The sequence below is a fragment of the Stylophora pistillata genome, chromosome 2, assembly GCF_964205215.1.
Source record: "Stylophora pistillata chromosome 2, jaStyPist1.2, whole genome shotgun sequence".
NCBI lineage: Eukaryota > Metazoa > Cnidaria > Anthozoa > Scleractinia > Pocilloporidae > Stylophora > Stylophora pistillata.
Genome location: NC_142520.1, coordinates 53,042,157 through 53,067,744, shown reverse-complemented (window position 1 = coordinate 53,067,744; position 25,588 = coordinate 53,042,157). Strand labels below are relative to the sequence as shown.

The 25,588-nt window shown below is 37.3% G+C and overlaps 2 protein-coding genes, 1 long non-coding RNA gene and 1 pseudogene across 5 annotated transcripts in view; 3 read left to right on the top strand and 1 right to left on the bottom strand.

Annotated features, from left to right (window-relative positions):
• LOC148740315 (uncharacterized) overlaps positions 1–5,582 on the top strand; it is an 87,649-nt gene extending 82,067 nt beyond the window's left edge. The window contains exons 2-5 of one of the 2 annotated variants that reach the window (XM_088750495.1): positions 1,022–1,182; positions 1,494–1,576; positions 2,955–3,067; positions 3,903–5,582. The gene's annotated coding sequence lies outside the window, so the exon portion shown is untranslated. The remainder of the gene's footprint in view (positions 1–1,021; positions 1,183–1,493; positions 1,577–2,954; positions 3,068–3,902) is intronic. The other variant, XM_088750494.1, reaches the window with a different exon arrangement.
• On the bottom strand, positions 1,831–5,070 carry LOC148740316 (uncharacterized; annotated as a pseudogene).
• Positions 5,583–6,877: 1,295 nt separating the features above from the next.
• LOC148740314 (uncharacterized) lies at positions 6,878–10,247 on the top strand. The gene is made up of 2 exons (XR_015997165.1): positions 6,878–7,108; positions 8,604–10,247. It is a non-coding gene; the product is annotated as an uncharacterized LOC148740314 (long non-coding RNA).
• Positions 10,248–12,173: 1,926 nt separating this feature from the next.
• On the top strand, positions 12,174–24,401 carry LOC111320521 (uncharacterized). 2 transcript variants are annotated; one of them, XM_088750476.1, is made up of 11 exons: positions 12,417–13,048; positions 14,205–14,623; positions 15,594–16,302; positions 16,982–17,078; positions 17,581–17,830; positions 18,349–19,147; positions 19,452–20,682; positions 20,873–20,968; positions 22,543–22,799; positions 23,390–23,657; positions 23,978–24,401. In XM_088750476.1, exons 6-11 carry the CDS (start codon positions 18,908–18,910, stop codon positions 23,980–23,982), a joined length of 2,097 nt encoding a protein of 698 aa, XP_088606602.1. In that variant the 5' UTR covers positions 12,417–13,048; positions 14,205–14,623; positions 15,594–16,302; positions 16,982–17,078; positions 17,581–17,830; positions 18,349–18,907; the 3' UTR covers positions 23,983–24,401. The 2 variants fall into 2 exon arrangements, with proteins under 2 accessions (XP_088606603.1, XP_088606602.1); XM_088750477.1 differs by lacking the exons at positions 19,452–20,682; positions 20,873–20,968; positions 22,543–22,799; positions 23,390–23,657; positions 23,978–24,401 and having other exon boundaries at positions 12,174–13,048; positions 18,349–19,011.
• Positions 24,402–25,588: the final 1,187 nt, after the last annotated feature.

Here is a 25,588-nt window from a genome sequence, read left to right as displayed (position 1 = left end):
GCGGAGTTATTATTTGGTCGAAAGATCCGCACAAAGATGCCTGAGTTGCGCGAAACTACCGTAAATGATGATGAGCTACGAGATCGCGACTGGGAAAAGAAAATAAAAGCAAAGATATATGCAGATGAACGAAGGGGTGCTTAACCCAATGAACTTCAGACTGGCGAGCAAGCGCTTCTAAAGAAGAAAAAGTGAAACAAGTTGTCAACCAAATTTGAAAGTGAGCCTTATGAAATCATTGAAAAGAAGGGCAATAGTGTTGTGGTACAGTCACCTGAGAAAGTTCAATACCAGAGGAACGTCACAGAAATAAAGAAGTTTACCCCCAGAGATGAACAATGTGTTGACAGTGATCATCAGTTTGAGTTACAAGAGGACAATGAATTAGAGCAGAGGCCGCAACGGGATAGGCATCCCCCAGATCGCTATGGTGAATGGGAGTAACCCAGAAAGAAAACTGACATGATAGTAGACTCTTACAGGCTTGAACCTTGTTGTGATTAAAAAAAAAAAAAAAAAAAAAGAAGAAAAAAAAGAAAAAAAAAAGGGAAACAGCGCGAACAATGGAGATAAAGACATGAGCTATGTAAAGCAAAAAAAAAAAAACTTTGGACATAGTTGCAGTTGCGTTGATCGTATGATCTAGTTTAAGATTAAGTTTTTCTTTTTTCTGTTAAGAAAAGAAGGGATGTTGTGTCGGTCACATGACCGGAGGATGTAATGACACGTGGAGCGACGAGCGAGAGAGGTCGATTAAATTCGTCTGTTATTAGTTATCTTATATGTGATTAAAGAGACGTAGTTACGGACAGAATACAACATGTTAGAACCTTGTTTATTTGTTAGAATCTTGTTTATGTTTTAACTTTTTTTTTAAAAAGAGGAGATGTCACGTTGGGACGTCTTGCGTGACACGCATGCTCTATGACATTATTACATAACGGCTCGCACGTGGTTTTTGTTTTGCTTTTTCCACTCGTATCTTTTGACAATTAATAGTGTCTTTACCTTTTCTTTACAGCCGCTGGGGATTGCAGTCTTTAAAAAATGTACAGCAACGAGGATTAACACCTTAGTGCGAGTACTTTTGGTGCATTTCAACGGAGCAAATTATGGTAGTTTTTCCAAGTCATAGATCGCAGTGAACGTCTATGGGATATGTCGTTTAAGTCTGCTTTAGAGGTACTCCTGGAGTCCATTTCATTTGTTATAATAGTCTTACCTAGTAGATCCTCTTTTATAGTGTTGTATTTTATCATTTTTATTACGTACGGCGTAGATGATGTTTTTGCCCTTCGAGTGAGTGTCCCGGCAGAAAATTGACCAAAACTTAGTTTTGGTGTTTTGCCCCAACTCAAAAATATGTTAAGCGAATACTTTATTTATCCCTTTTCCGAGCTATGCAAGTTCCTTAACCAGAAAAAATGCGTGCTTTTCGCCGCAAATATTTCTTTTAAACGTATTTGCGGTCGAAAATGACGTGTACGTTTCAGTTCTTCAGCGGAGTGTTCGAAGGACCCCAAAGTACTGTTTAGGACACTTGTAGTACTGGAACTTCACTTACTTGCAAAGAGAAGTAAATATTTATTTAATATATTTCTGAAGCTGAATATGGGATTTGAAATAATTTAACCAGCATACATGTTCTTGGAATGTGTTGTAAACCTTGCATTTCACTCATAATGTGTATGCCTGAGACCATGTTTTTTGCTACTTATTTCACCAAATGAATGAAACACCTGCTGGGCAACTTACTTGGAAAATGTAGAACAATTATAATTTTCGATACATACAGTAGCTGTATAAGGTCTTAAGTTAAGTTTTCAGAGTTTACTTTAGACCTAGTACAGGTATGTTTGATCCCTGCAACTGCATTTCCCAGTCTCTCACTACCATCCTTTCAACGTATCGCACCAAATTGCGGGCATTTCCAGAAGAGCTCGTGGCTATGATGCCTCCTTGGTGGCCATGTCTGTGACTTTCAAAGAGGCAAATACTTGCATTCCTGAAGCATAACACCATTGTCTTGTCTGGGGGCACAATCAGGACTGCAGCAAATGTTGGATGCTGGCAATGGTAGCTTGTAAGATAAGATTCAAGGTCTTCAACAGTGACAAAACCCAAGTCTGCAATTAGTTCAATTTTCTGAAATTCTTCATTGTTGCACTGAAGGACCTCTTTGACTTCCAGGTTTGGTTGTTGCACACGCACATGAAACAAGCTGTAAATATGGTTCCCCTTGAGAATTAGCTGGCTGTAGAGAGGAATTACCTGTGATAGATCTTGAAGTTGTTGAGGAATGAAAATTTTACCTTCAAGAAATGGCGTCCAGTTAGCATAGCAATAACTGTGCAGGCATTACTTCCAATCAGACTCCCTGCTATGGTTGATTGGCAAATATTTGGAGGCAAGAGCCACTCAGTCACATCCACATGCTGGTTTGTGGTTACAGTTATTTGGTATGCTGTAGCTGGTGGAGTGTCTCTCTGTGTGTGGTTTTCCCTGTGCCATGAACAGTTGCATCTCGAGAAACTATTGCCTGAATTTACTGTGCAGACATTGTTGGGACAAAAATCACATTTAACCTGTGAACTGTTTGATCTTTTGTGTCCACGAACAGGATGGTGGCATTTTCTGCAGTGTGGAGGGACCTTAGTAGTTGTTTTTCTGGTGTTGGAAGCAGCTTTTGTGCGTCTTTGGTTATTGCTGGAAATTGGGAATGGTTGTGAAGTTGGATTAAGACTTGCAATTTCATGATTAAGCTGTCTTATAGTATTTTCAAATTCATCTTGCTCCATTTCTCTTGCAGTTGTAGTTTCAGTGGGTGAATCTAGCCCTGAATCAGATCTTTCATTTTCCTTGCCCTTGCTCACAGCTGGTACTTCAGTGCTTGAATTAGGATTAAGAATTGCTTGTTTTGCAGCTTGACCAAGTTCTTGAACTTTCTTTTTCAGGAAGTCCTTACATAAGGGACATGAATTTAAGCCATTCAAACAGGTATTGTGGAAAGAATGAAAGCAACCTGTTAAAACTTTCCAGTCATCATTTTGGCCAGACATACATTCAGGTAAGTCACATTGCTTAGCTGCATCGGGTTTAACATTACCTTGATACCCAAGAGGTAAAGAAGTACTCTTGATGGGATAGTTGGCACAGATTGCTGGAAATTTTACTTGAGAAGTTGTATTTCCATTTGACGAGAGTGAGCTTTGTCCTTGTGTTGAAGCAATTCTTCTTAACATAGAACTAAGTACTTGAGCACATTTGACTTTGAGAAACTGTAGTTGGTTCTGGGAAAATGAAAACTGTGATGGTGATGTGAAAGCTGATCTAAAGGTAGCTTGTTGTTCCTTTGATTCAAAAACTTGTTTGGCTTTATTTCTTAATTCATCGGCACTGTCAGAGGGCTTTGTTTGGGCACGTAGAATGCTGTGGGTATTTTCAACAGGATACTCATCAAAAATTGTTATGTAGTTACAAAGAAGTTTATAAAGTTGGGGTGAATGCTTTCCCCAGTGTGAGCACATGTTAAGCCAGACAAGTGGAGCTTTCTTGTAATGACGACGCTTAAGGCAGGTGAACATAATCCGCATTCGAATCATCGCTCTGAAGTATTCTGAGAAATTATTAAGTGTAAAAGAAATGCTGTAAATAGAAAGAACTAAGGGTATGTAGTTGTCCAAAAGATTAAAAAGTGTTCCATACTCCAGATCTTTAAATCACCAAAACTTTTTCATCACAGATTCTCGTATTAATATCCATCCTCCGTAAACAATTTCTAAGAACAAGCTGATCCTCCAGGGTTTTGAATTGTCTGCCAGTTTTGATTGAGTAAAATGCTTTCAGACACTGTTTTGAAAAATGGATAGAAGGAAGTAACAATGTGTTCTCTACTGTTCAAGGATATGTGGAGAGGACCTATCATTGGAATCACAAAGAGAATAGAGGGCTGAGAAGACAAGTTTGATGGCAAACTTTGCTCATTGTCAGAACCAGTGAAGGATGGATAAGAATATGCCGAATGATCTGATGCAGCTTGAATGTTTTCACAGTTGACTTGATGAGGTTGCTGATAACTGATAAACTTCTTCACACACTGATATATTATTTGGCGGCAGGAAAATTGACATGGCCAATCACCAGGCGGAAAAATAATGAACTGTTTTGCATAATCACCCAAACCAGCACTAAGTGCTATGTTATATGCTGTATTAAAGTCCTCTTTGGACTTAAGTTGTAACTCCACAAAGTCAACAAGATGTAGCTCATCCATTTTTCTCATTGTTTTCACATTGTCATTTCCCGAATACAGATGGGTGTTGAGTCCCTGGCGTTGAAGTTCTGGGTTGAAAAAAGCCTCGGTAATCCAGTTTGGCATTACGGAAGCATATGAACTGCTCATGTTTTGCATAGATGATGCAGATGTTATAATTTGTAGGCATGTGTTTATACTGATGCCATTTACATCATGCATGATACCGGCCTGCAGCACACTTACAGCAGGTATGTTCTTGAAAGCTTTAACGACTATTGTACACATTGACTTTGTTTCAGATGCCTTATCTCTCTGTGGTCTTCGTTTGGTGTGAATTGAGGTGAAATCATCTGTAATCAGGACTAAAAGCCACTTGTTTTCAATGGCATCTTGAATGAAATGTTTGAATGATTTTCAGACAACAATTTAGCAGTGGTGTTCACTGTCCTTCTTGCACAAGAGAGACCCATAATGTGCTGTGTATCCATACCTTCTTGATTTAGATTACAACTCCTAAGGTAAAGGGCGGGCTCAGTTTGAAGTGAATTGCATGCCTGACTCAAACAGTAGCAAAGTTTATAAATAACTAACACAGTCCTTTTCTTATTGAGATTAATACGTTCTGTGGAGTGCCTTGCTGATGTAATTGCATCAAGAATGGCATCAAAAATATTTGTTGCCCCTGCTGAGATACAGAATTCTCTGAACATTTCAGGCTGGTAGATGTGGATTCCCTTGTTAGCAATTAACTTGCTGTATATTTTGTTTTTGACCAAGCTGAGTTCTTGCTTTATGTCATATCCTACAGAATACATGGAAGAATAAAACGTATCTCAGACAAGTATAATGTTCAAAATATGGCTTTCAAGGGTTAAATATTTGTGAAGAGTTTACCTTGTTGTAATGCATTAGATGAAGATTCCTCTCATGTATATGGAACTAAATTTACTTTTATGTACAATCATTCTTTGAATTGAAACAGATGATAGCTGTTACTTTTCTTATGTGAATCAGGTTGTCTTTCAAAAGTAGCCTTTGTTTTCATTAATTCCTCATGAAGGGAAAAGCGTTGTTGTGAGAAAAAGGTCAAAACTAGGCTTACGTTCATCAAAAGCCAGTTTACGAAGCTCCGTACACAGGTAACCTTAAAATAATACTGCAACTATTGGTTCAATTTATTATTTATTTCTTTGAACAGTGAACTATAGACTCTGAATAAATAATGCTTGTACATGTATGTAAGCTTGCTAGTGTGTACTATTGTTTGTACCATTTTAGGGTTTAGTAAAATTATACATGTTTGGATTTTTATTCAAATGTATCTTTATTTATTTGGTTATTTCTTTGTTTTATCAGTTACTTTGAAGCTAATTCATCTGACTGAGCCTCCTCCATCAGTATTTTTCTTTATTTGAAATTATAACTTTGGAGACTGATGCATGGCTGGAAGGTTACTTCAAAGTGCATACCAGAAGTAAATTGTCTGCCTTTCTGTTGACTGATTAATTTCCACTACTCCCCTGCTACTTATCAAAGAGGGCTAGTGATATGAGACAGCAACAGTTTGCTTGGAGTGTGTGTGTGTGTGTGTGTGTGTGGGGGGGCGGGGCATTCGCCAGGGGTAGGAGGTTGTGTTATACTAGAGTTTGGGAGCAAATCTAGCCAAATAATTATTAAATTTCAGAGGCTTGAAATTGTTAATTTCTTGCTCAAAATTACACTTCCCCTGGGAGCAACTATGGTTGTAAGTTTCTTCTAGCTGGGTTGTTGTTTATACATTATTTAGTTTTGAAGGCCTTTTATCTCGAAATTTAAATTGATCCTTTACTGAAAAGGTTCCTGGCATCACAGTTTTGTTTATTATTAAAGATGGTGTCTACACTCAACTAATTAATTACACTACTGATTACAGATGAAAGTAGAATTCAAAGGTAGACCAAGCAAGCGATTTTACTTACTTTGCGACAAAATCTTCAAATTTTCCTCCATTTTAAAAAAGGTCTCCTTTGGTATAAATACCATCTCCCTATCATTATCTGCACTAGCTAAGACACTAGTTACACACTCAGAACCCGACACTGACATGACTGGTCCTTTTCTCTTCGGAACTCGTCCGGGTTGGTTGAGATTCGACTGAACATACTTTGAACAAAAGATAAATACCAAATTTTAGAAGGATTCTACTCTTCAAGCCCACTGAAAATGTTTGTTTTACATTTTCGTTGACTTGTTTACAAACTAAGTTTGGCAATATCAATGAAAATATAACACTTCTGTAGTTCTGGCTGCACGGGGCAGCATTCAATCTTTATTTCAGCATCACAACTGTACGTGATATAAGAGAAATTAAACGCGAGAAAACACTAACGCGATGAAATGTCTTCCCATTGCTTTTGTACTGTTGGAGAGCCTTTCTGCAGGCTTCACAAATGTCTCCCGATGTTGTCTCGAGGAAACCAAAACAAGCTTCTAAGTCGGCGTTTGACTGCCTGTGTACACCACGAAATGGAGTTTTCTGAGACTTGTTCCCGCAAATTATACACCCATGCTTCGAACTTTTTACACTTTCTGTCACGTTTACGATAAAAATTAGTGCACACACTTGCAAACGAAAAACAATTTTGTTTGCACCGCCATTGCACACAACTTCGTGTCAGTTTTCGAAGAAAAGCGGGAGTTTGTGAGGGCGCGCACCAGCGGCTAAACTCATCGAAACTCAAATCATGTGCATGCGCAGACAGAATGCTTCTCTGCTTACTGGGTGTAGCTTTCACTTTAAGCTTGAGAGAGTCACCGAGTACAGTTTATAACAGATTTCGCCGCTGTTTCCTGCCAAGTTTACCCTCTTTTCAGGTAAGAGATTTGTAGTTTGGATCCTCGCTTGTACTAAGAATGATAAGCGATACCGTTTGTATGCAGCATTCCTCAGTGAGGGGCTTATAGTGTTCTTTCACATTCAAGATGTTCTTTACTATAATTCGAAAGTGCGATCATCGATTTGTCTTCTGTTTCAGAGGCTTTGAAGTAAAAATATCAGGTTAACAGGCAAAGGAAAGAGCTGATCATAAAATAAGATTTCTGTTTAAGGGGAAGCTTTTGGGGGGAGATTCCTTTAGAGTTTCGAGGAAATTGTGCAAGTCAAAGATTAAATACTTGCGTTATCATCGGGCGTCTCAGATCCGAATACTTTGGTTAATTTACGCTCCACGGTCCAAAATTTTTTTCGAGGTAACCTATTTGAATTGATGTTGTTAATCTCATTGATTTCCATGGTATTTACCTGATTTCAATATGAAGATGTTTGATTTCAATGGTCGAGCGCAAGCAAATATTTGATATTCAGGAATTTCTCAGATGCATGATCACATGATTTGGAATAACCTTTAGCACAAGTGAGCTATTTAAAGACTAAGACCCCGTCCACACGAAGACGATTCTAAACGCAAACGCTAGTAAACGCAAACTTTTTTATGTGTTTAGGCCTTCCGTCCACACGAAGACGATGAAAACGCATAAATTCGAAAACGCTCTCCAAAGTGGATAAATTTGAAAACGCCGTTTATGCGTCTTCGTGTGGACGGCCATAAACGTATATTTTCGTAAACGCTGTGAAAACGCTAACGTCAGATGTCAGTGCCAGTCTCTTTTATCGCGTGTGTTTCCAACATGGCATACACACGAGTGTTGAGCTGTGTCGTGCTTGCGCTTATTTCAATTATAATTGCGAGCATTCAATTGAATCATGCAATAATCGATATACAGGAAAACTACAAAAGAAGAAGACTAAACCTCTCAATATTGTTACCATTACTACAAGCACTTTCACTCGAGTAAAACAACTTAGATGCAGACGTGAGAGCAAAGAGAGAAGATTCTGGACCAGACCTGGTCGACATTTTTCTTCTCTCTCGATCACAACAAACGCACGTGGTGACTTTACAACATGGACGCTAACACTTGATAACAAGGCGCTGAAGCAGATTGTAGGGTCAAACATCGTTTAATGCGTTTATGAGCGTTTTCGTGAGGACGGGTGAAAATGCTACGTAAACGATGATCGTTTTCGTGTGGACGGGGATGAAAATATGCGTTTACTAGCGTTTGTGTTTACAATCGTCTTCGTGTGGACAGGGCCTAAGAAATTGCTCTCCCCTACGCGTTTGTGGAAATCGAAATCTTCTAAAAATTAGTGAAAGCTCTATAAATATCACTCCCATTTTATTGAGAAATTGCTGGATTACGTGAAGGGCAAAAAATACGATTGCTTTTTTTTTTAGAAACCTTTGAACTAGATATTTTTTAAGAGTTTCCTAGTTTTCAAAATTTTTTTTTCTTTTTTTTTTTGTAGCTGGTGTGATACCCCTCAAGGTTTTACCAACTTTAATAAAATTATGTAGATGTAGATGAACTCAGATATTTGTTATTCACTAACAATCTTTCTTGATAAAACAAAGAAACCACAGCATACATGTAATATGCATTTTAAGCCAAAAAATTACAATACTATTATTTGGCCAGTTGTCTCTTGTTTATGAAAACAACAAATACTTCCCTGTAACTACTCAATGGCTTTGATTATTATAGTTTAGACTCACCATAACAAATCTGACTAGTTGAGTGCATTCATTCAATATCCAACAATGTGAAGTTCACGCAATAAAATGCACAGCCGATTGGCTCGAAATTAACCACTTTCCTGCGGACTCAATTAGTATCAAAGTAGTCTACTAACTAAACCCATCCTTAAATGTACTCGTCAATGAGTGGTTACATGACATGTGAGAAGCATTGTGATGTAAATCGAACCTCGCTTGTGAGTTAGGGAGTGTCTACTAGCAGCCGAACAGCTAAATAGTTCACCGTCTGTCTTTGATTTCGTCACAATTCACCGCAGTTGTTGTTCACTTTGCTGAGACGTAAGTATTATGTTCAACACAGATGAGAATTTAGCCTATTTTTGTAAAGTGTAGCCTCGCTAGACTCCGCTAGACTCCGCTGAAATGCGAACAAAGATAATACAACTGAAGTCATTTCCCCTCAAGTGTTTTTGCCATCATTTCCCGTCAGGTTAATCTAATTCTCTGGTATCTCCAATACTCTTTGTTTCCCTTTGTATTCTAAGTTTGCTGGGTTCTGATCTGTTGTTCGTACTTTAACGACGCTCGTCAAATGCAGAGCACTTTCGTCATACGATCTTGCAGGAATCAGTCAATGTTCTGTAACAGACGAGTTAAAGTAGAAACTCCAAGCAACAGCAAGAGGAAAACAGTGATTTTAAATTATGATAGCAATTTAATGGAACAATATTGGAATTGGAATGCACCAGAGAAACTGTTTCTCATTGTGTTGACGTCAATTAGGTCTAATTGTTATCTGTCTTGTAGTTGTTGGGCGTCGATTAGTATTCACAACAAGTAATGAGAGCGTTTAAAGTGATAACAAAATTTTCGCTTGATATCCTGGATTGTACTTCATTTAATTTTATCAGATACAAGTTAGAAATGTATTCACAACCGCCAAGGTCTTTAAAGTAACCAAGTGTTGGCATGATTATATGATCTTCATGCCGTTATAATGTCACTTAGTATTTGATACTTGGTCGCTTTCTGCTTTGGTAATTCACAAGTGAAAAGGTATAAGTCAAAGTCTTAGAAACTCTTGAACACAGTCATTTTTTATTTATTAACAATCTTTTGTTGTATAAGATGTAGAAACCACAGCATACTTGAATGTGCATTTCAAGCCAAAAAATTGTGATTCCAGTATTTAGCCTGTTGTTTCTTGTTTGCGAAAGCAACAAATACTTCCCTGTTTGTGTTCAATATCTTTGATTATTAAAACCTGGATCATTGGATAATGCAATTAGAGACTTTTCATTGGCTTAGCCATTATGGTATATGAGCCAATATACCATAAACTACGATATGGTAAGCGTATGCATAAGCTTAAAATTGAAAGGGAGCTAAAAATTTAATAAAATTTAATAATTTAACGTAGTGTTTTTAATAAAACAATTATTCCACTCGCGTTTGTTGGATATGAGATGATTATGCCTCATTGGCTATCTATCATCTCATATCCAATGTACACTCGTGGAATAATTGTTAATTATTATACATTGGACTTACTATGAAAAACCTGTTTGCTTAGAGCTTTCAATCAACATACCATAGTGTGTAAACTGGACATGATAAACGCAATATTTCCAGTGAGTGTTGAATTTATTTATTTATTAATTTTTTTTAATTAAGCACATTTTTCATTGTTTTCCCCAAAATCACCTAGGCTTAAGGAGGGGATTACAATATTGTAAATTTTTATCTAATTTATTCACGCACACAGACAAACAGACACACAAACAACCCTTCATTGGCAATAACAATGAGTTAAACCTACAATGCTAGAGGGGTTTATTATTTAAACAATCAAATAATGGCCTCTTAGAAGCCATTAGTATTAATTATCAAACTTTGTACTTTGTGAAAAAAACCACAGTTGACATTGTAATTTACAGACTCAATACCATACAATACAAATGTAGTTTCCTAATGCATTGCTGCTCAGTGACCATGCTTCACCTAGAACATTTGCAGCAGAGGTAGAATTAGGACATTACGTTGAGCTCAGTGTACCTAAGAAAAAAAACAAGAAAGAGTATTTCAGTAATTCAGAGTCAAAACTGCACTGGGAAATATATAGGTGATGCACAGCTATTAATTTTCAAGAGATATTCTCAATGACAATAGAAACCCAGTCTGAGGTAGGTGTGATCAACAGATGCATGCCATGTAACAGAACAATCATATAACTTAGTGTCAGTATGCAGAAAGAGAATTTACCAGGTTTGATCTCAAAGTGGGAAGAGATACAGAGTTTGGGACAACTAGGTCCAGACAATTCTAGCCAGTGATAATAGGTGGAGAAAAAAGACTTTTGAAATGTAGAATTTTCTACAAGGAAATTGAGTGAAGTTTTCTCTTGATTTAAGACAAAAATATTTGTATCCACTTGACAGTTTAGGCTGCTACAATAGCTCAGTTGAATAATGTGGAGCAAGATTCTTGACTATTTTGTAAAATTGGCTTAATGTATGTAGTTCTCTCCTGATGCGGAGAGGCTTCCAAGCAAGTTCATCATGTACCTTTGTGGAGCTGGTTCCCTTCTTAGTTATACTTTAAACATAAACAAAAAATTATTATCAGTTTTCTTTACTCTTTGTAATTAAACTGTTTATTGCATCAACCACATCATTACATGGCGTAATGTGTACAACAACTTTTGCTGACCTAGATCTTAAGCAAGATGTATCATAAATTGAAAATTGTTGTCTCAAAAGCATCATGCTAGGTGACAAACTCTTCAAAAAAAAAAAAATAATTAAAAAACAAAAACAAATTAAACACAAAAAGGCTCTCATTCTGTTTTTCTTCGTATTCCAAACAATGAATTATGTCAGAGAGAAGGACTTATGAAATCAGTTTCTGTTAAAGAATCAGGATCATCTTATGAGTAATTTTCTGTTTGAATTGGAAATGAAAACATTATTTACAGGGGATAAAATGAAGTAACAGGTCTGGAAATAGCTACTTGGTTTGAATATTTTCAGCTTGGAAATCATTCATGTTTTGGTTTATATTACAACTGTTCAAGGTTATCACATCAAAACATAACCTGAACCATAGATTTGCACTAATGATTTCTTTCCTGTTAGATATTAACCTTTACAATAAAAGTAATCTTCATGTTGTTTTTAAAGAGTCGGGAGAACTCTGTTTTAAAATTCAAGTTTTGTCTTGTTCGTAATAGCCTTGTTGTTAACATGTATAACGCAAGCAGTTTATTTTTTGACAAAAAAAATTATACAGTGAGACTTAAGTCAAAATGTCTAACATGAAAATAAATAACTAGAGCTCTTACAAATAAGCAGTGTTTACTCAGAGTGTTTAAAAGAACACTGAAGGGTGGATGGCTTCCAAAGATTGTACTTAGAGGAATAAAATATAACTCATTAGTTTGGTTTAGTAGAAGTTAAATTATAAACCTCATTTTTTCCATTTTTGGTTCAATGGTTATAATGCCAAAGCAAGTTAGTTTAAGTTACTCACCTTTAATGACAGCTTTTGTTTTTATTGTGACAGTTTCCCATGAATGAAATGGAATTTCTTTCTAAAGAAGAGTTAAGAAGAAAGATGTCAACATCTTGGGGAGGAAAGAGTTTATATCTCTGTAGGCAAAATTTGCATGAATTGCCTGCAGCTTTGTTTGAATTGACTGAGTTGGAGGAACTTTACCTGTCAGAGAGTAAACTTACAACAATACCTGAAAATCTCGGAAATCTAAACAATCTTACGATACTTGTTGTGAGTACAAACCAGCTGTCCATATTCCCTACAAGTTTGACTCAGCTGAAAAAACTCAGAGTGCTGAACATCGGAGATAACAATCTAACCAGCATCCCTGATGCTATTGGGGAGATGGTGGAGCTGGAGATACTGTGGCTGAATGACAACCAGTTGACTGTGTTGAGTCCAGCTATAAAACAGCTGAAGAAACTCAGAGTGCTGAACATGGCATATAACAATCTAACCAGCATCCCTGATGCTATTGGAGAGATGGTGGAGCTGAAGCAACTGTCGCTGAGTGGCAACCAGTTGACTGTGTTGAGTCCAGTTATAAAACAGCTGAAGAAACTCAAATATTTGGATGTGAGAGGGAATCCTTTTACAGTTGAAGGAATGAGAAGTGTTATGGAGCTAAAGGATAAGGATTACTTTTTATTATTAGATGTCCCAGGTGAGTAAAGGAAATTCCTCTCCACATTAATGTTGTAACATGTGCATTTACTAAATTGGTTCTATTGGTTGACTTGGAAGTGGTTATGCTGCTTGTTACTGAGAATTACAGGCAGCTGACAATAGTTTCATAATAAAGCTTGAGAAGAATATGAAGTAAATGCTATCACAGTTATACTGTATGATTGGACGAAGTTTGCATCACTTTACAAATACATGACATTTTTACTGGAAGTTTTGGTTATATCTTGAAAGGTTTATTTTAACAACTTGGCTGACATTGAAATTTAAGTTGAACTACAGTGTACTATAATTTGATAGGGAATTGAGGAGGGATAAAGTTTATTACAAATCATTTTACAGTAAGGGATTATTGTAAGTTGTAATTTTTGCTTTCTATTTGATTGGAATTGAAGAAGTTTATTGCAAATCATTTCACAGTTGTAGGAATTGCTGTTGGAATTTTTGCTCTTTGTTTATTTGATTTTAATTAAGGAAGAATTAAGTTTATCACAAATCATTTCTTATCTTGGAATAGTTGTAACTGTAATTTTTGCTTTATTTTATTGGAAGTTATAAAGCATAATTTATATAACAACATTTAGCTTATCATACAGAATTGATGGACTGATATGATTTTAAAATGAGATTTTAGGTCATGGGAATAAAACTTTTGTCTTCACTGGTCAGGAGTAATTTTGATAATTGTTACACCATAATTTATGCTGGCCTTGTAATATTTTAAAATCTATCAGTTGTTACCATTTGGGAATATGTGATTTTCCTTTCTGTTTTCCAGACACCATTTGGCAGAATTGACATCAGTTATTGCCTTAACTTTTAGTTTGATCACTCACATTTTAATCAAACGCTTAATGTTTCATTTCATTGAGTCAGTTTATAATTGTCATGTGTATATTAAACCAAACCCACCAATGCAATGACTCTTGTATGTATATACAATGATAGTTTTTAAATTTATACATAGTAGACACATAATTAAATTGACGTACCTACTTCTAAGCTTGTTTCAGATTGTTTTTATAGCTTATTAAAACAAAAATTGCTTTTTGTTTAGGTTTCTTATTATTACAACTTCCTCTGATTAGACTTTTTCCTTTGGCTCAATCATGACAATTTTTATTTTTTTAAATTAGACTCTAAAAGAGCAAACGGAAGCAAAGCACAGTTGGCTTATGAAGAGGCTTTAAAAGATGGATATGTAAAAGTTTACCGTGGGCGTATTATACTGGTTGGTCAGGATCGTGCTGGTAAAACCAGTCTGAAGAAGAGTCTTTTAGGCCTCCCATTTGACCCTAAAGAACAGAGTACTGAGGGGATTGAAGTGGATCCTTCAAAATGTAAAATTGATGTTGACCAAGCTGTCAAAAACTGGCAGTTGAGCAGGGAGAGTAAACCAGGACTATTGGAATGTTCAAAAGATGTAGCAAAGATTGTGGCAGACAGAATGTGTGGAGCAGATATTTCTCGAAAGAAGATCTTAAAGGAAGATACAATTGATGAAGGAAAACTGAAATTAAAAGATGAAGTTGGAGATGTTTTCAAGTCAAAGCAGGTTTGAGAGTTTTGTAAAGTGTTGAGAATTTTACATCTCTCTCTCTCTCTCTATAACTCTTTTTGTTTTAGGAAGGGCCAGGAAAGGAAGAAAGGAAGAAGGAAGAGGAGGGAGGAAGGCAGCCAAATTAGCCTCATGAGATAATATACTTTTTAAGGGAATATGGGTTGGATTTAAACTTGATATGTTTCAAAATACTTTTCTCTATGAAAATTCTAAATTTCTTACATTCAGAATATGTCTGAAAGAGTCTGTTTCTTTTGGATGTTTTGACAAGTGTTTAGATAGATGAGTCTAGAAAAAGAAAAAGATCTGCAAGTAATTTTTATTTATTTAATAACTATCTTCACTGAAGGCATACATGCAAAACTTTTACCATAAAAATGAGGGGCATCTTTTGATTTTTCCATTCTTCAACTGCTTTTTCAGTGATGTCTTCACTCAACTTAAAGGAAATTTGGGATTTTTTCTCCAATTATATATAAATTTTTAGTTGTAATTATTTTTTATTATCTTATGTAATAATTTTTTGATAACTTTTGTTACATTTTGGCTAACAAATCCTTATGGAGGAGCTTCAATGAAAGTATGTTATGCTATGTAACTTCAGACTCAACAAACATTTCTTGGTCTGAGTTGACTAGCTCCAGGGTGGGAGGATTTGCTCTTCAATGTCTTAATCTGTGCAATTAAGTTTCTCTCTGTCTAAGGGCTCTTACACTTGAGATGTCAGCTTCAGAACTCTTTATAGTAACCAATTTACATCTTCAACTCAGTTGGTAAACCAAGTTATCTTGTCATACCCCCTTCAGTAAAGCAGCACAACAGTTTTTTTGTCCCCTTAAAATTATTCTACACTGAGGTGATCATAATTTTTTACAATTTAGCAGCCTGTTCATAACATCAAGTTTTGAATACATAATTATATATACTTAAGTGAGCATAATGTTTCATTTAATTTTCCATTCAGGTTGAGGAGGATGAAGGTTTCACAGACATTCTGCAAAACAATGGCAATGAACATTCTACTGAATGTAAAGACGAAAACGTGCAAGCTGAGCCTGATGTGATGATTGATGTTTTTCAACCGCCTGATACTGAGGAGCATGTTAATCAGAGGTTGGAGTATGCTCAGGGGAAACCCACTGAAAGTGCTTTATTGACAGAGGAACCCTATGTTACAATGGATGTGTGGGACTTTGCAGGGCAGCACTTGTACTATGCCAGCCATCCTATCTTCCTATCACAGCGAGCACTATACATATTGGTGCACAATCTCAGCAAGCCTTTGGATGCCCCAGCTGAGCCCTGCATGAGACAAGGGAGAAATGATGTGAAATTGGAAAACCCTAACAATGAAACAAACATGGAAAATTTGCTGTCATGGTTGGCTACAGTACATAGTGTTGCCCTGGCAACCAGTGACACAGATGATGATGCACAACACAAGCTGCCCTACCTCCGCCCCCCAGTGTTCATCGTTGGCACACATGCGGACAAACCAGTCAAAGACATAGCAGCAATAAAGAAACAAATTAAGGAGAGAATTTCTGGTATGGAATGTGAGAGACATGTGGTCAGGCCTCTATTCTGCATTGACAACACAAAATCACAGAGACTAAACTTGATTAAGAAACTGTTCCAGAAGAGTCGAAAGCAGAAAAAAACGAATGAAACAGGTAAGATGTTTGCCTTTATGTTGTATCCTTTGTTATATGTTTCTAAAGTAATTGATGACTGTAAATAATTGACCCAAGTGTGAGGTGACCATGGCTGCACATTGACAAAAAGTTACAAACTGCTCCACACACTTTTTTTGATGCGTGGGATCAAAGTATGCGATCCTGAGTCCATCTTACTTGCTTGGGTAGCCAATCAGAACACACGATTTTCTTCACTGGGTGCTGCACACAAACTTGTTTGACGTTCATCAGTTTTAAAAACACTTTACAATTAATTTTGGTTGGCAAGCATTCATATTATCTGACTCACATTCAGTGGTTGTATTGTGTTTCAGTAAAATTTTAAAAGACTGGTAGAATGAGTTAAGGCTTGTAATGAAAGCAAGAAAGCAAGTTATGTTTTTTTTCTTTGTTTTTATTAGCTGCACTCTTCTTAGTTTAAGGCGGCACCATACCGGGTCCTATACTTTTTTGCTGACAGATCCATTAATTTCAGAGTTTGGAGTTAGGAACAGAGGCTTAAAATAGTGGGATTTGAAGAGTTAATCATCTTAGTTATGTTGTCAGCTGTAAAATCTCTGCAGTCACACAATTAAAATACAAATAATGCTCATTGTAAGCACATGTTTCTGTGTTGCTTCATGCTTTGAATTCCTTTTCTAAATATATCCTGCAGGGCAAGAAGGAAAAGTAGATGGTATAAATGAATTACAGAACACAATCCTGGAAGTGTTGTGGCAGGAGCCTTATATGGGTGAGAAAATACCAGTCAGGTAAATGAAAAAGCAATTTATTTGGAATAACTCCAGTTCAAGCACTTCAGGATCAATAATTTATTCAAAATAGACAGCAATAAAATTTCTTTAAATATATATTCGGCATATTCAGCATAACTGAACATGCATGAAAATGTATATCAATGCAAAACCATCCCACCTCCAGTACTTTAAAGTTCATCAAAACTCTTAAAACATCAGATCGTGCAAATACTCAGCAGTCCATTCAGTGCAGACAAAAAGAACTCTAACTCTTGACATGGAGACAATGTTATAATTATAAAAGAGTAGAAGATGTGATTGATATCTGAGAAGGCAAGGTTTTCTGAATTGAGATGTTGTTGCACAAAATAACCACGTTGATTATTCCTGAAAGTTGAAGACACCATACGGCCAAATATGAATGTACACTAGAAGAGTACAAATACATACACGACTGACTGAAATCAATACCTAATTTTATGCCATAATACACTCTAAGTAGTCTGTTGCCCTTTAGGTGGTTTTTGTTTGAAAAGGTGATTGAAGCTTTGGTGGCCAAACAGATTTATAACAGAAATCTGCAACAACTAGAGCACTACGCAAGAAAAGATTGTTTCATGGAAAATGCTAAAGAGTTTGACTCCATGATCAGTTTTTACCATGGCCTGGGGATGATAATCAAGCACCGCAGTACAGTTGTACTGAAGGCTCAGTGGCTGATTGATCTGTTCAAGCAGCTGATAACCATACCACCTTTCAATAAACAGGTAGAAAACTATTTTCACTTTGGAAAGGCTAGCTTACGTGGAAAATGTTGTTCAATAATTTAGAACAACAGGAAACTAAGCATCTTGTTTTTTCGAAGAAAGAACTAATGCAAAAACTGTGACTCTTTAAACTGTGAACATGTGTCTTTTTATAGTTTATTGTTATAATCGTATGATTTGTTGACCTCATACTATTTCACCTACTCTTTGCACCTTGTCAGGTCATATATTGACTTAGCCTTCTTTATTTACAATTAGAGACTTGCATTAACTTGCTACTGCTCACAATAATTGTATTCACACAATTGAATAGTTCTTTTTGCGTGTGCTAGTGGGCGTATTCACCTCTGAGCAACCCAAGATACAAATTTGCCCAAGTTTAATATCCGACCATTTCAGTACATTGATGGAAGTAAAGTATTTTTTCAGTTGTTTTACATGTATGTGGGAAACGTTCAAAAGGAACATTACGTAGCCTTCCCTTATCCAGAATTGCTGAATTTTTGTACATTTTATAGAATGCCCTGAATGCTAAGTACTGGCAAGAACTTGAAGGAAGTGGCATCCTCAGCATGGAACATGTTGATCATGTGTTCTCCAGCTTTATTGGACAAGGAATCATCAAAGAAGACATCTTAGACATGATGGAGCGATTTGGTTTGATCGCTAAGTTCTCAGTTTCCCCGACTGACGTAAAGTACTTTGTACCAGCTCAGCTGAAGTCATCACCTGATAAACTCTGTAAGATGAAACCGTCGTCAGCAGATCCCTGTCCATTGTATCTCCTGTTTATCCATGGCTTTGTTCCTCATGGTCTCTTCTTACAACTTGTCTCACGATCCATTCGTTGGTGTTCAAAGACATGGCCCGCGCATCAACCTACCCTGTACCAAAATGGAGCATGGTTCATCATTGGCAAAGATATTCATGATTTTGTCCTCATATGCAAAACAGGATTTGTGAAGGTAATCTTGAGACAAAGAACAGAGTCATCAGGTTGTAGGACAGAACTCCGCCGAACTAGCAAGTGTCGTTCGTGAATTTCTTGAAGACACCCTTCATAACTTGTCACAAGAGATGCCGTACCTGAGGGGACTACAGTATAGGCTGTGTGTTGCATGTCCTTACTGCCATCCAGGGGCAGAAGAACCAAGTCGTGCATGCTCAGAGCACGTGAAAACCACGTGCACCCACGAGGACTGCTTCCACCTCATTGATGCAAATGAAGGCCGAGCGGAAATATGTAAAAGAAATTTCGATCACAACGTACTTCCTCCCTGTGGATTGGAGAAATGGTTCTTGAAAAGAAGAACGCAGGTATGATCGATTTTTAAGCACAGATTTCCAGCCTCTGATCTATCTTTGCAAGTTTTTTCCTCTATTTTACCTGATCTAAGAATTAAATGGGCCGTTGTCAGTGTTGAGAAAGGTAGCCCTGATAGTTTGTCTCCAGTTTCAAATATAAGTGAGAGAATCTTTATGAAGGTGAAATTAGTTTTGGAGTTTATTCTTTTCTTTTTTCTCTCGGTGAAGTATTGATCAGCATACATTTATTTGATAACACACATATTATGTTATGTTATGTTATTGTCCTAATCCTTCATGACGTCTTTTTCTTCAGGGTTTATCTTCAAATCTGGCTGCTAGATCACAAGGTGAAGCAGGTGAAATTGATCCAATGAAGTCTGACGCGTCATTGAAGGTGACTCTCCTGGGCAGTGAATGGAGTTCATCAATGGGAGGCTTGTCCACCATAAACAGACAGCTTGCCATTCTGTTGGCCAAACATGCGCAAGTGGATGTCACTCTCCTTGTCCCGCAGTTTGCCTGTTCTGAAGAAGACAAGAGAACTGCAAGAAGCCTCAATGTTTCCATCAGGGAAGCAGAGAAACTTACAGGCTACAGTGACCCTCTTGACTGGTTGAGTTTCCCACCAAGAGACCTCGTCATTGACTTTGTACTGGGTCATGGTGCTAAGCTTGGTAAGCAAGCCCAAGTTATCAGAAAGTACCACAGTTGCAAGTGGATTCAGGTTGTGCACACCGCACCTGAAGAACTTGGAATGCACAAAAACTATCCTGAGGCTATTTCTAAAGGTGAAGAGAAGAACACAACTGAAGTGGAGTTGTGTAAGTTGGCAGATGCTGTGGTAGCAGTTGGACCAAAGTTGACAAAGGCTTACTCTTCCTACCTGCGCTCATGCGAGAAGCACCAAGATATCATTCAACTGACGCCAAGCACGTTCAGTGAGTTTTCCTATGTGAAACAAGCTGCAGTTGACATGGACAAGTTTAAGGTTCTAACGTTTGGCCGTGGTGATCCAGAGGACTTCAGCCTGAAGGGCTACGATATCTCTGCCAGAACAATAGTTGAACTGAAGGACAGATCCTACCATCTGATCTTCGTGGGTGCAGCTGACAGTAAACAGGATGAAGCTGCAGCGAATTTGCTAAAGAGTGGAATTGATAAAAGGCAGCTGACTGTGAGGAAATTCGTGCAGAGTAAAGAGAAATTGAAAGAATTATTTTGTGAAGTTGATCTTTGCATGATGCCCTCTAGAACCGAAGGGTTTGGATTGACAGCATTAGAAGCTTTGTCTGCTGGTCTTCCCATTCTTGTCAGTGGCAACTCAGGATTTGGTGAGGCATTGTGCACTCTACCATCAGGCAAATCATTTGTTGTGGATTCTGAGGACCCTAAGGAGTGGGCAAAGGCAATTGCTGGTGTCCGAGAGCAGGAAAGATCAGACCGCCTCCATGAGATTCAGCAACTGAGGAGTTCCTATGAAGAGAAGTTCAACTGGGAGAAACAGTGTGACATTCTTGTGGAGAAGATGTGGGACATTGTTCGTGGTGAGAATATTTTGAATATCCTTCAAAAAGTGTTTTTGGGGACGACTCGGCTTTCAGTTCCTTATAAAGCATCATGGAAAGCTGGGACACTACATATAAAAAGATATGTTTAACCTGAATAGTAATCAGTTGTTTTATCCTCTTATTGATTGGTGTGATATTGAAAAAAGGATTCTTTTTATCTTTTTAGCATCCAAAAGACAAGACCCAAGATTCAGAGCTCAGGAGGGCGAAGATATCGATACGCCAACCGAACAATTAACAGTTGATTCATTACTGACTCCAAGTGAGTAACAAAATATTTATAATACATGGCAATTGGCATCCCCAAAGAGTAACATACAGGTTTGAAGAAGATCCAACATTTCTCCTTTTCTTTTCTTTCAACTTCAGGCCAGCTACGCTTTTTGAAAATGGCACTTGTGATAATATTTTGCACTGCGGAAGAGACATATGTTATTTTTGTACCTCTACTTTCTCCGGTTATGATCCAAAGATATGTATACACTAGTTTGATTTTCTTCTAATTTCTGATCTGGGCGGATGGCTTGGTGTAATTTTTGTTTTAGTCAATTGAAGTTTTTATTCCATTTCATCAGAAAGCAAACATAAACTGCGTAAAAAAGGAAGTCTTGGGGCGTTTTTTTCTTTTTTTTTTTGGTCGTGGGTACGCGAAGCGTACAAACGACTATGAGAATGGGGCAGATGTAAACAAATCGATATAATAACGACTTTCCGAAATCATACGAGAACACCTCTATTACATTTCCGAAGGAATGCTTCGGCGTTAAAATTTAACTGGACCTTTCTTCGAAGGAGTTTCGATTTTGATTAAAATACTCGTCGCAGTTAGCACATGTGTAACCGAGTCAAAGCTCTTTGAAAGACTAAAGGTGTAACTATGAGTGAAGACGCTTAATGCAATTGCTTTTCCGCGATCATCTTTCGCCATCATTTGCATTATTGTGGAATATTCGTCGCCGTTCGCCGGTATATTTAGTTTTTGACAAAGTGTCCAGACCACAATCGTTCTTAAGTACAATTTCAAGCCTTCATTCTTCTCACTGCGAGCCGTCAGTATTTACATCGTTACATATCGCTAAAATGAGTAACCGGCGAATTTTTATAGGGGAAAGCGAGGTGTTGTTTTCGTGACTGGCCAATTGTTTACTTTGCTGATGGTTTTACCTCTCATCTGTTTGGTAACTACGCAAACATTAATTTGTAAAAATCATTGTGTGTACACCCCTGAACGTTAAAAATATATCAAGTCGAAGGAACAGTTTTGGTGTAAGTCCACATTTTTGTCAACAAAATGAAAATATACACATATCGGTTTAAAAGGTGGAGAGTTTGTACCACATACAAAAGCTGTCTTTTTTTGTTTTTTTTTGTTTTTTTTTTTTCAGTACTGACATCTCGCGCGCGAAATGAGAAGACAATGCGAAGGCTTGAAATTCTATTTGAGAACGATTGTGGCCGCTTTTTTAAAAACCAAATTCAGTGGCCACTTTATTAAAAAATAAGAAATATGCGAGGAAACGGGCAAGGAATATTCCAAAATAGTGCAAATGATCGGCTTTAAGGTTTCTTTTTCCAGTTACACAGATATGTCAGAGAGTAGACCTCGTATTTTTTTGCTTCTTTGCTTCTTCAATCTTGATTATCAGTGTACTCAGTTGACTTCCAGTTTATTGTTTCAAGGCTTAGTTCTTCGACAAAACACCGGTTGTTTGGTGTTTAAGCCCTATTTTATTTTTCCATTCAAGTTTCTATTACAAGATTGGGAATTGATATTTTCCAGCTGACGCTGTCGCTTCTTTCATGTAGTTTGATTCATAAAAACTTTGTCTCTTCCAGGCTCTCTCGACCGATTGATCCAGGAACTTCAGCAGATGCAACTTGATGCAAGCAAAGTTAAGAGCAGAAGAAATCTATCATCGAGGCTGGGGAAGATTGCATCAGACAAAGGCTTCAGAATATCTGACAACCAAGGATCAGGAAATTGCATGTTCTATGCCTTGTCAGAACAACTAGAAATTGTTGATGGAATCAAAATCCCACCTGGCAGATTAAGACAAATCTTAGTCCAGTACCTCAGGAGTAACCCAAAACTAGTAAGTTGATGTTAGTATGTTTAACAGAGTATTTCACATGATGTTCGTTTTTAAAGAGTATGATAAAGGTTAAGGTGTTTACTGGTCAACTAACCAGCACCACCACAGCCTATCCCAGTGTTTACAGCGTGAAGTGACCAGGATTGCTGCTGCTACTGCTGCATGGAATCATGGTATTTATGTGGGAGCTCTGATAGCAGCTTTTACCCCCAGTGAAAAGAGGAACTGAAAGTTTGAACTTTATTTTTTAACAGGCCACGCAGTGATGTTGGTTACTCTTTCAATTAATTTTTGTCCAAAATAGCAGGCCATTTGAATATTTCAGTTTTTAAAAAGTTCACCTTAAAGCTCTATTAAATGACAGAATTCTAGTCATTCTCTAGTTTTTTTCTTGCTGTTTGCAAAGCCTTTGAAATGTACAAGGACGTTTTGAAAAATCTTTCAACCACAAAGGTTGTTTCCATACAGTACATTACTTATTTAAGATCGTTTCATACCATTCTGCCATAATTAATCTCTGATTAGTACTCTACACGATCGAATTTCTTTCGACAATTCAAGTCTGCTTTTTGAACTGATTTTTGTTGAAGCCGGATGGAACAGATATGTTTCACTTTGTCCATGGATATCAAACATGGATTGAATACCTGACTCACATGGAACAAGATGGCGCTTGGGGTGATCACGTGATTCTGTTTGCCGCAGCAAACAACTTTGAAATGTGCATTCGTGTGGTCAGCAGTCTACCCCACAGCAATGATATAATCATTATGCCACATTGTCCAGTTGACGAAAGCAAACACCTTGTGCTGGGACATATCCATGAGGTGCACTATGTCAGCCTTCAACCCGCTCAAGGTATAGCTCATTACAGCACAGTTAGTAATTGTAGTCTTCCATGACAGTTTATTTCGTTTATTGAGTCACATAGAATTATAAATCTTCCTCTTAACTCTTAGATGACAGTAAATTCAGGCTTTAACGTCAAGGCTTTTCTCCATTTTCCTATCCATTCTCTTTCTTTGCTTATTTTAACATACTTCATGACGTGGTTTGTTTTCATAAACTTCTTGCCAGTACTAATTGACGGTTAATCGCCCGCTAGATTGAAACGGCATTTGATGCAGTTTATTCTCCTTTGCTTTCTAATCGTTCTGTTGTGTTTGTTGTTTTTACAGGTTAAAAGACAGGCTATCAACACAGTCATTATACTCGGCCCAGATCTCTTTAAAAGAACTCAGCCGAGTGAAGATGTCTCCAAACGTTTGCCGTTGGGCGAAAGAAGAAACAAAGTCTTTCAGAAGTTTAAAAGTTTTCTTTTCGGAAGTAGTCTCTCTCGATAAATTGAGTATTTGTCACGGTGCATATAATTCTGTAAAAACAGAAAATCCTCAAGATAAGACAATTCACGGAAAAATGATTTCGTTATGTTACTGAAAGCGCCAGAAAAAATTTTTAATTTCGGTTTACACTGGAGATGGACGGTGGACGAGGTGGATGGTCAATTTGAAAACACGCAACTTGAACAATTCACGTGGAAAATTTTTGTTTCCATAAAGCACGATAAAGCATTTGTAAATAAATTTCAATGTTTAAAGTGTAGGTTTGAAACAATTTGTTGGTGTAGTAGATTTATTTCCTAAATACTTGCTGTGCTTGTATACGCATCTTGTAAACCCAGCTAGAGCGGTTAGTGCTCACAAATCACAAAAATATCTAAACAAATATGTTTTTTATGACACGATTTAGGGATACTAGCGTTTCTGTTCTCCTAGGTCTCCCCTCAATGCAGCTTTGTTAATACTTATTCTAAATTTCCGATAAAAAGAATTCAAGAATATCTGCAGCTGTTTTAGACAGCACCCGTGATCATAGCCACACCGTTGACTGGGTATATGAGATGGGCGGAAACGGGGAGGGAAGATAAGAAATTTTATACGGAGATTTATCGAATGTACAAGTGATAGTTTATTGGCAGCGAAAGTAAATAAGTGCACCCCTCCCCCCTGATTATTTCCTCTCTTACCCTCCCCTTCCCCTTTCAGTTGCAGCGACCCATTAAGGCGAACACTTCGTGAAAAACTGTTGATGGGGATAGCAATGATTAGGAAGAGAATTTTAGCATTAGCCGTATAAAATGGCCACAACGTCAACGTTAGGCGTGAAAGTCATCTTCCCGAGGAGGCCCTCATTTGATTGTCGCATCTGTAGTAAAAGGCAAGATCAGTGACCGTGACTTTCTACTTATTGACCAGCGATTGATTTGACTATTCAAGCTTCAAAACCTAGACCTTGTAGAACCTCTCTTTTGAGCCATTCGCTTTAAGTGCCTCCATATTAAAAGATAAACCACCATTATTCCACTGGAAAGACTTGACCCTTCCAGTTCAAATTCCCTTCCCCACCTTGGTAAGGTTCAAAGGACGACAGTCAAAAGCCCGTGGGTTGCCCCAGATGTGAAGCTGAGAATTAATCGGTGTACAACATCACTGACACCGATTCAACAGTTTTTTAACCTGAAAATCTAAAAAAGAATGTCAATTAGTACGCCAAGTAAAAATATTTCGATTGAGTTAACCACACTACATAAAAAAAGACAAACTCGTGATTATTAGTGACTCTTTCTCTACAATGAATTTCGAGCAGAAAAACGCAAACACGAGATAAAAAGGTTGCAAGGAGATGTATTTTCAAACAAAAAAACTCGTTGAGAAAGAAAATTTTGATGAAAATACCTCGAGCTTGAAGGTTATAACAACTTACTATGACAGGACAGAGTTGTGGTAAAT

Excerpts from the sequence above, each read along its gene's own strand:
- LOC111320521 (XM_088750477.1), top strand. The coding sequence starts at position 12,400 with ATGAATGAAATGGAATTTCTTTCTAAAGAAGAGTTAAGAAGAAAGATG. Across the intron at positions 13,049-14,204 it reads TTTATTATTAGATGTCCCAG|ACTCTAAAAGAGCAAACGGA; the intron begins GTGAGTAAAGGA and ends TTTTTAAATTAG. Across the intron at positions 17,079-17,580 it reads GGTGAGAAAATACCAGTCAG|GTGGTTTTTGTTTGAAAAGG; the intron begins GTAAATGAAAAA and ends GTTGCCCTTTAG.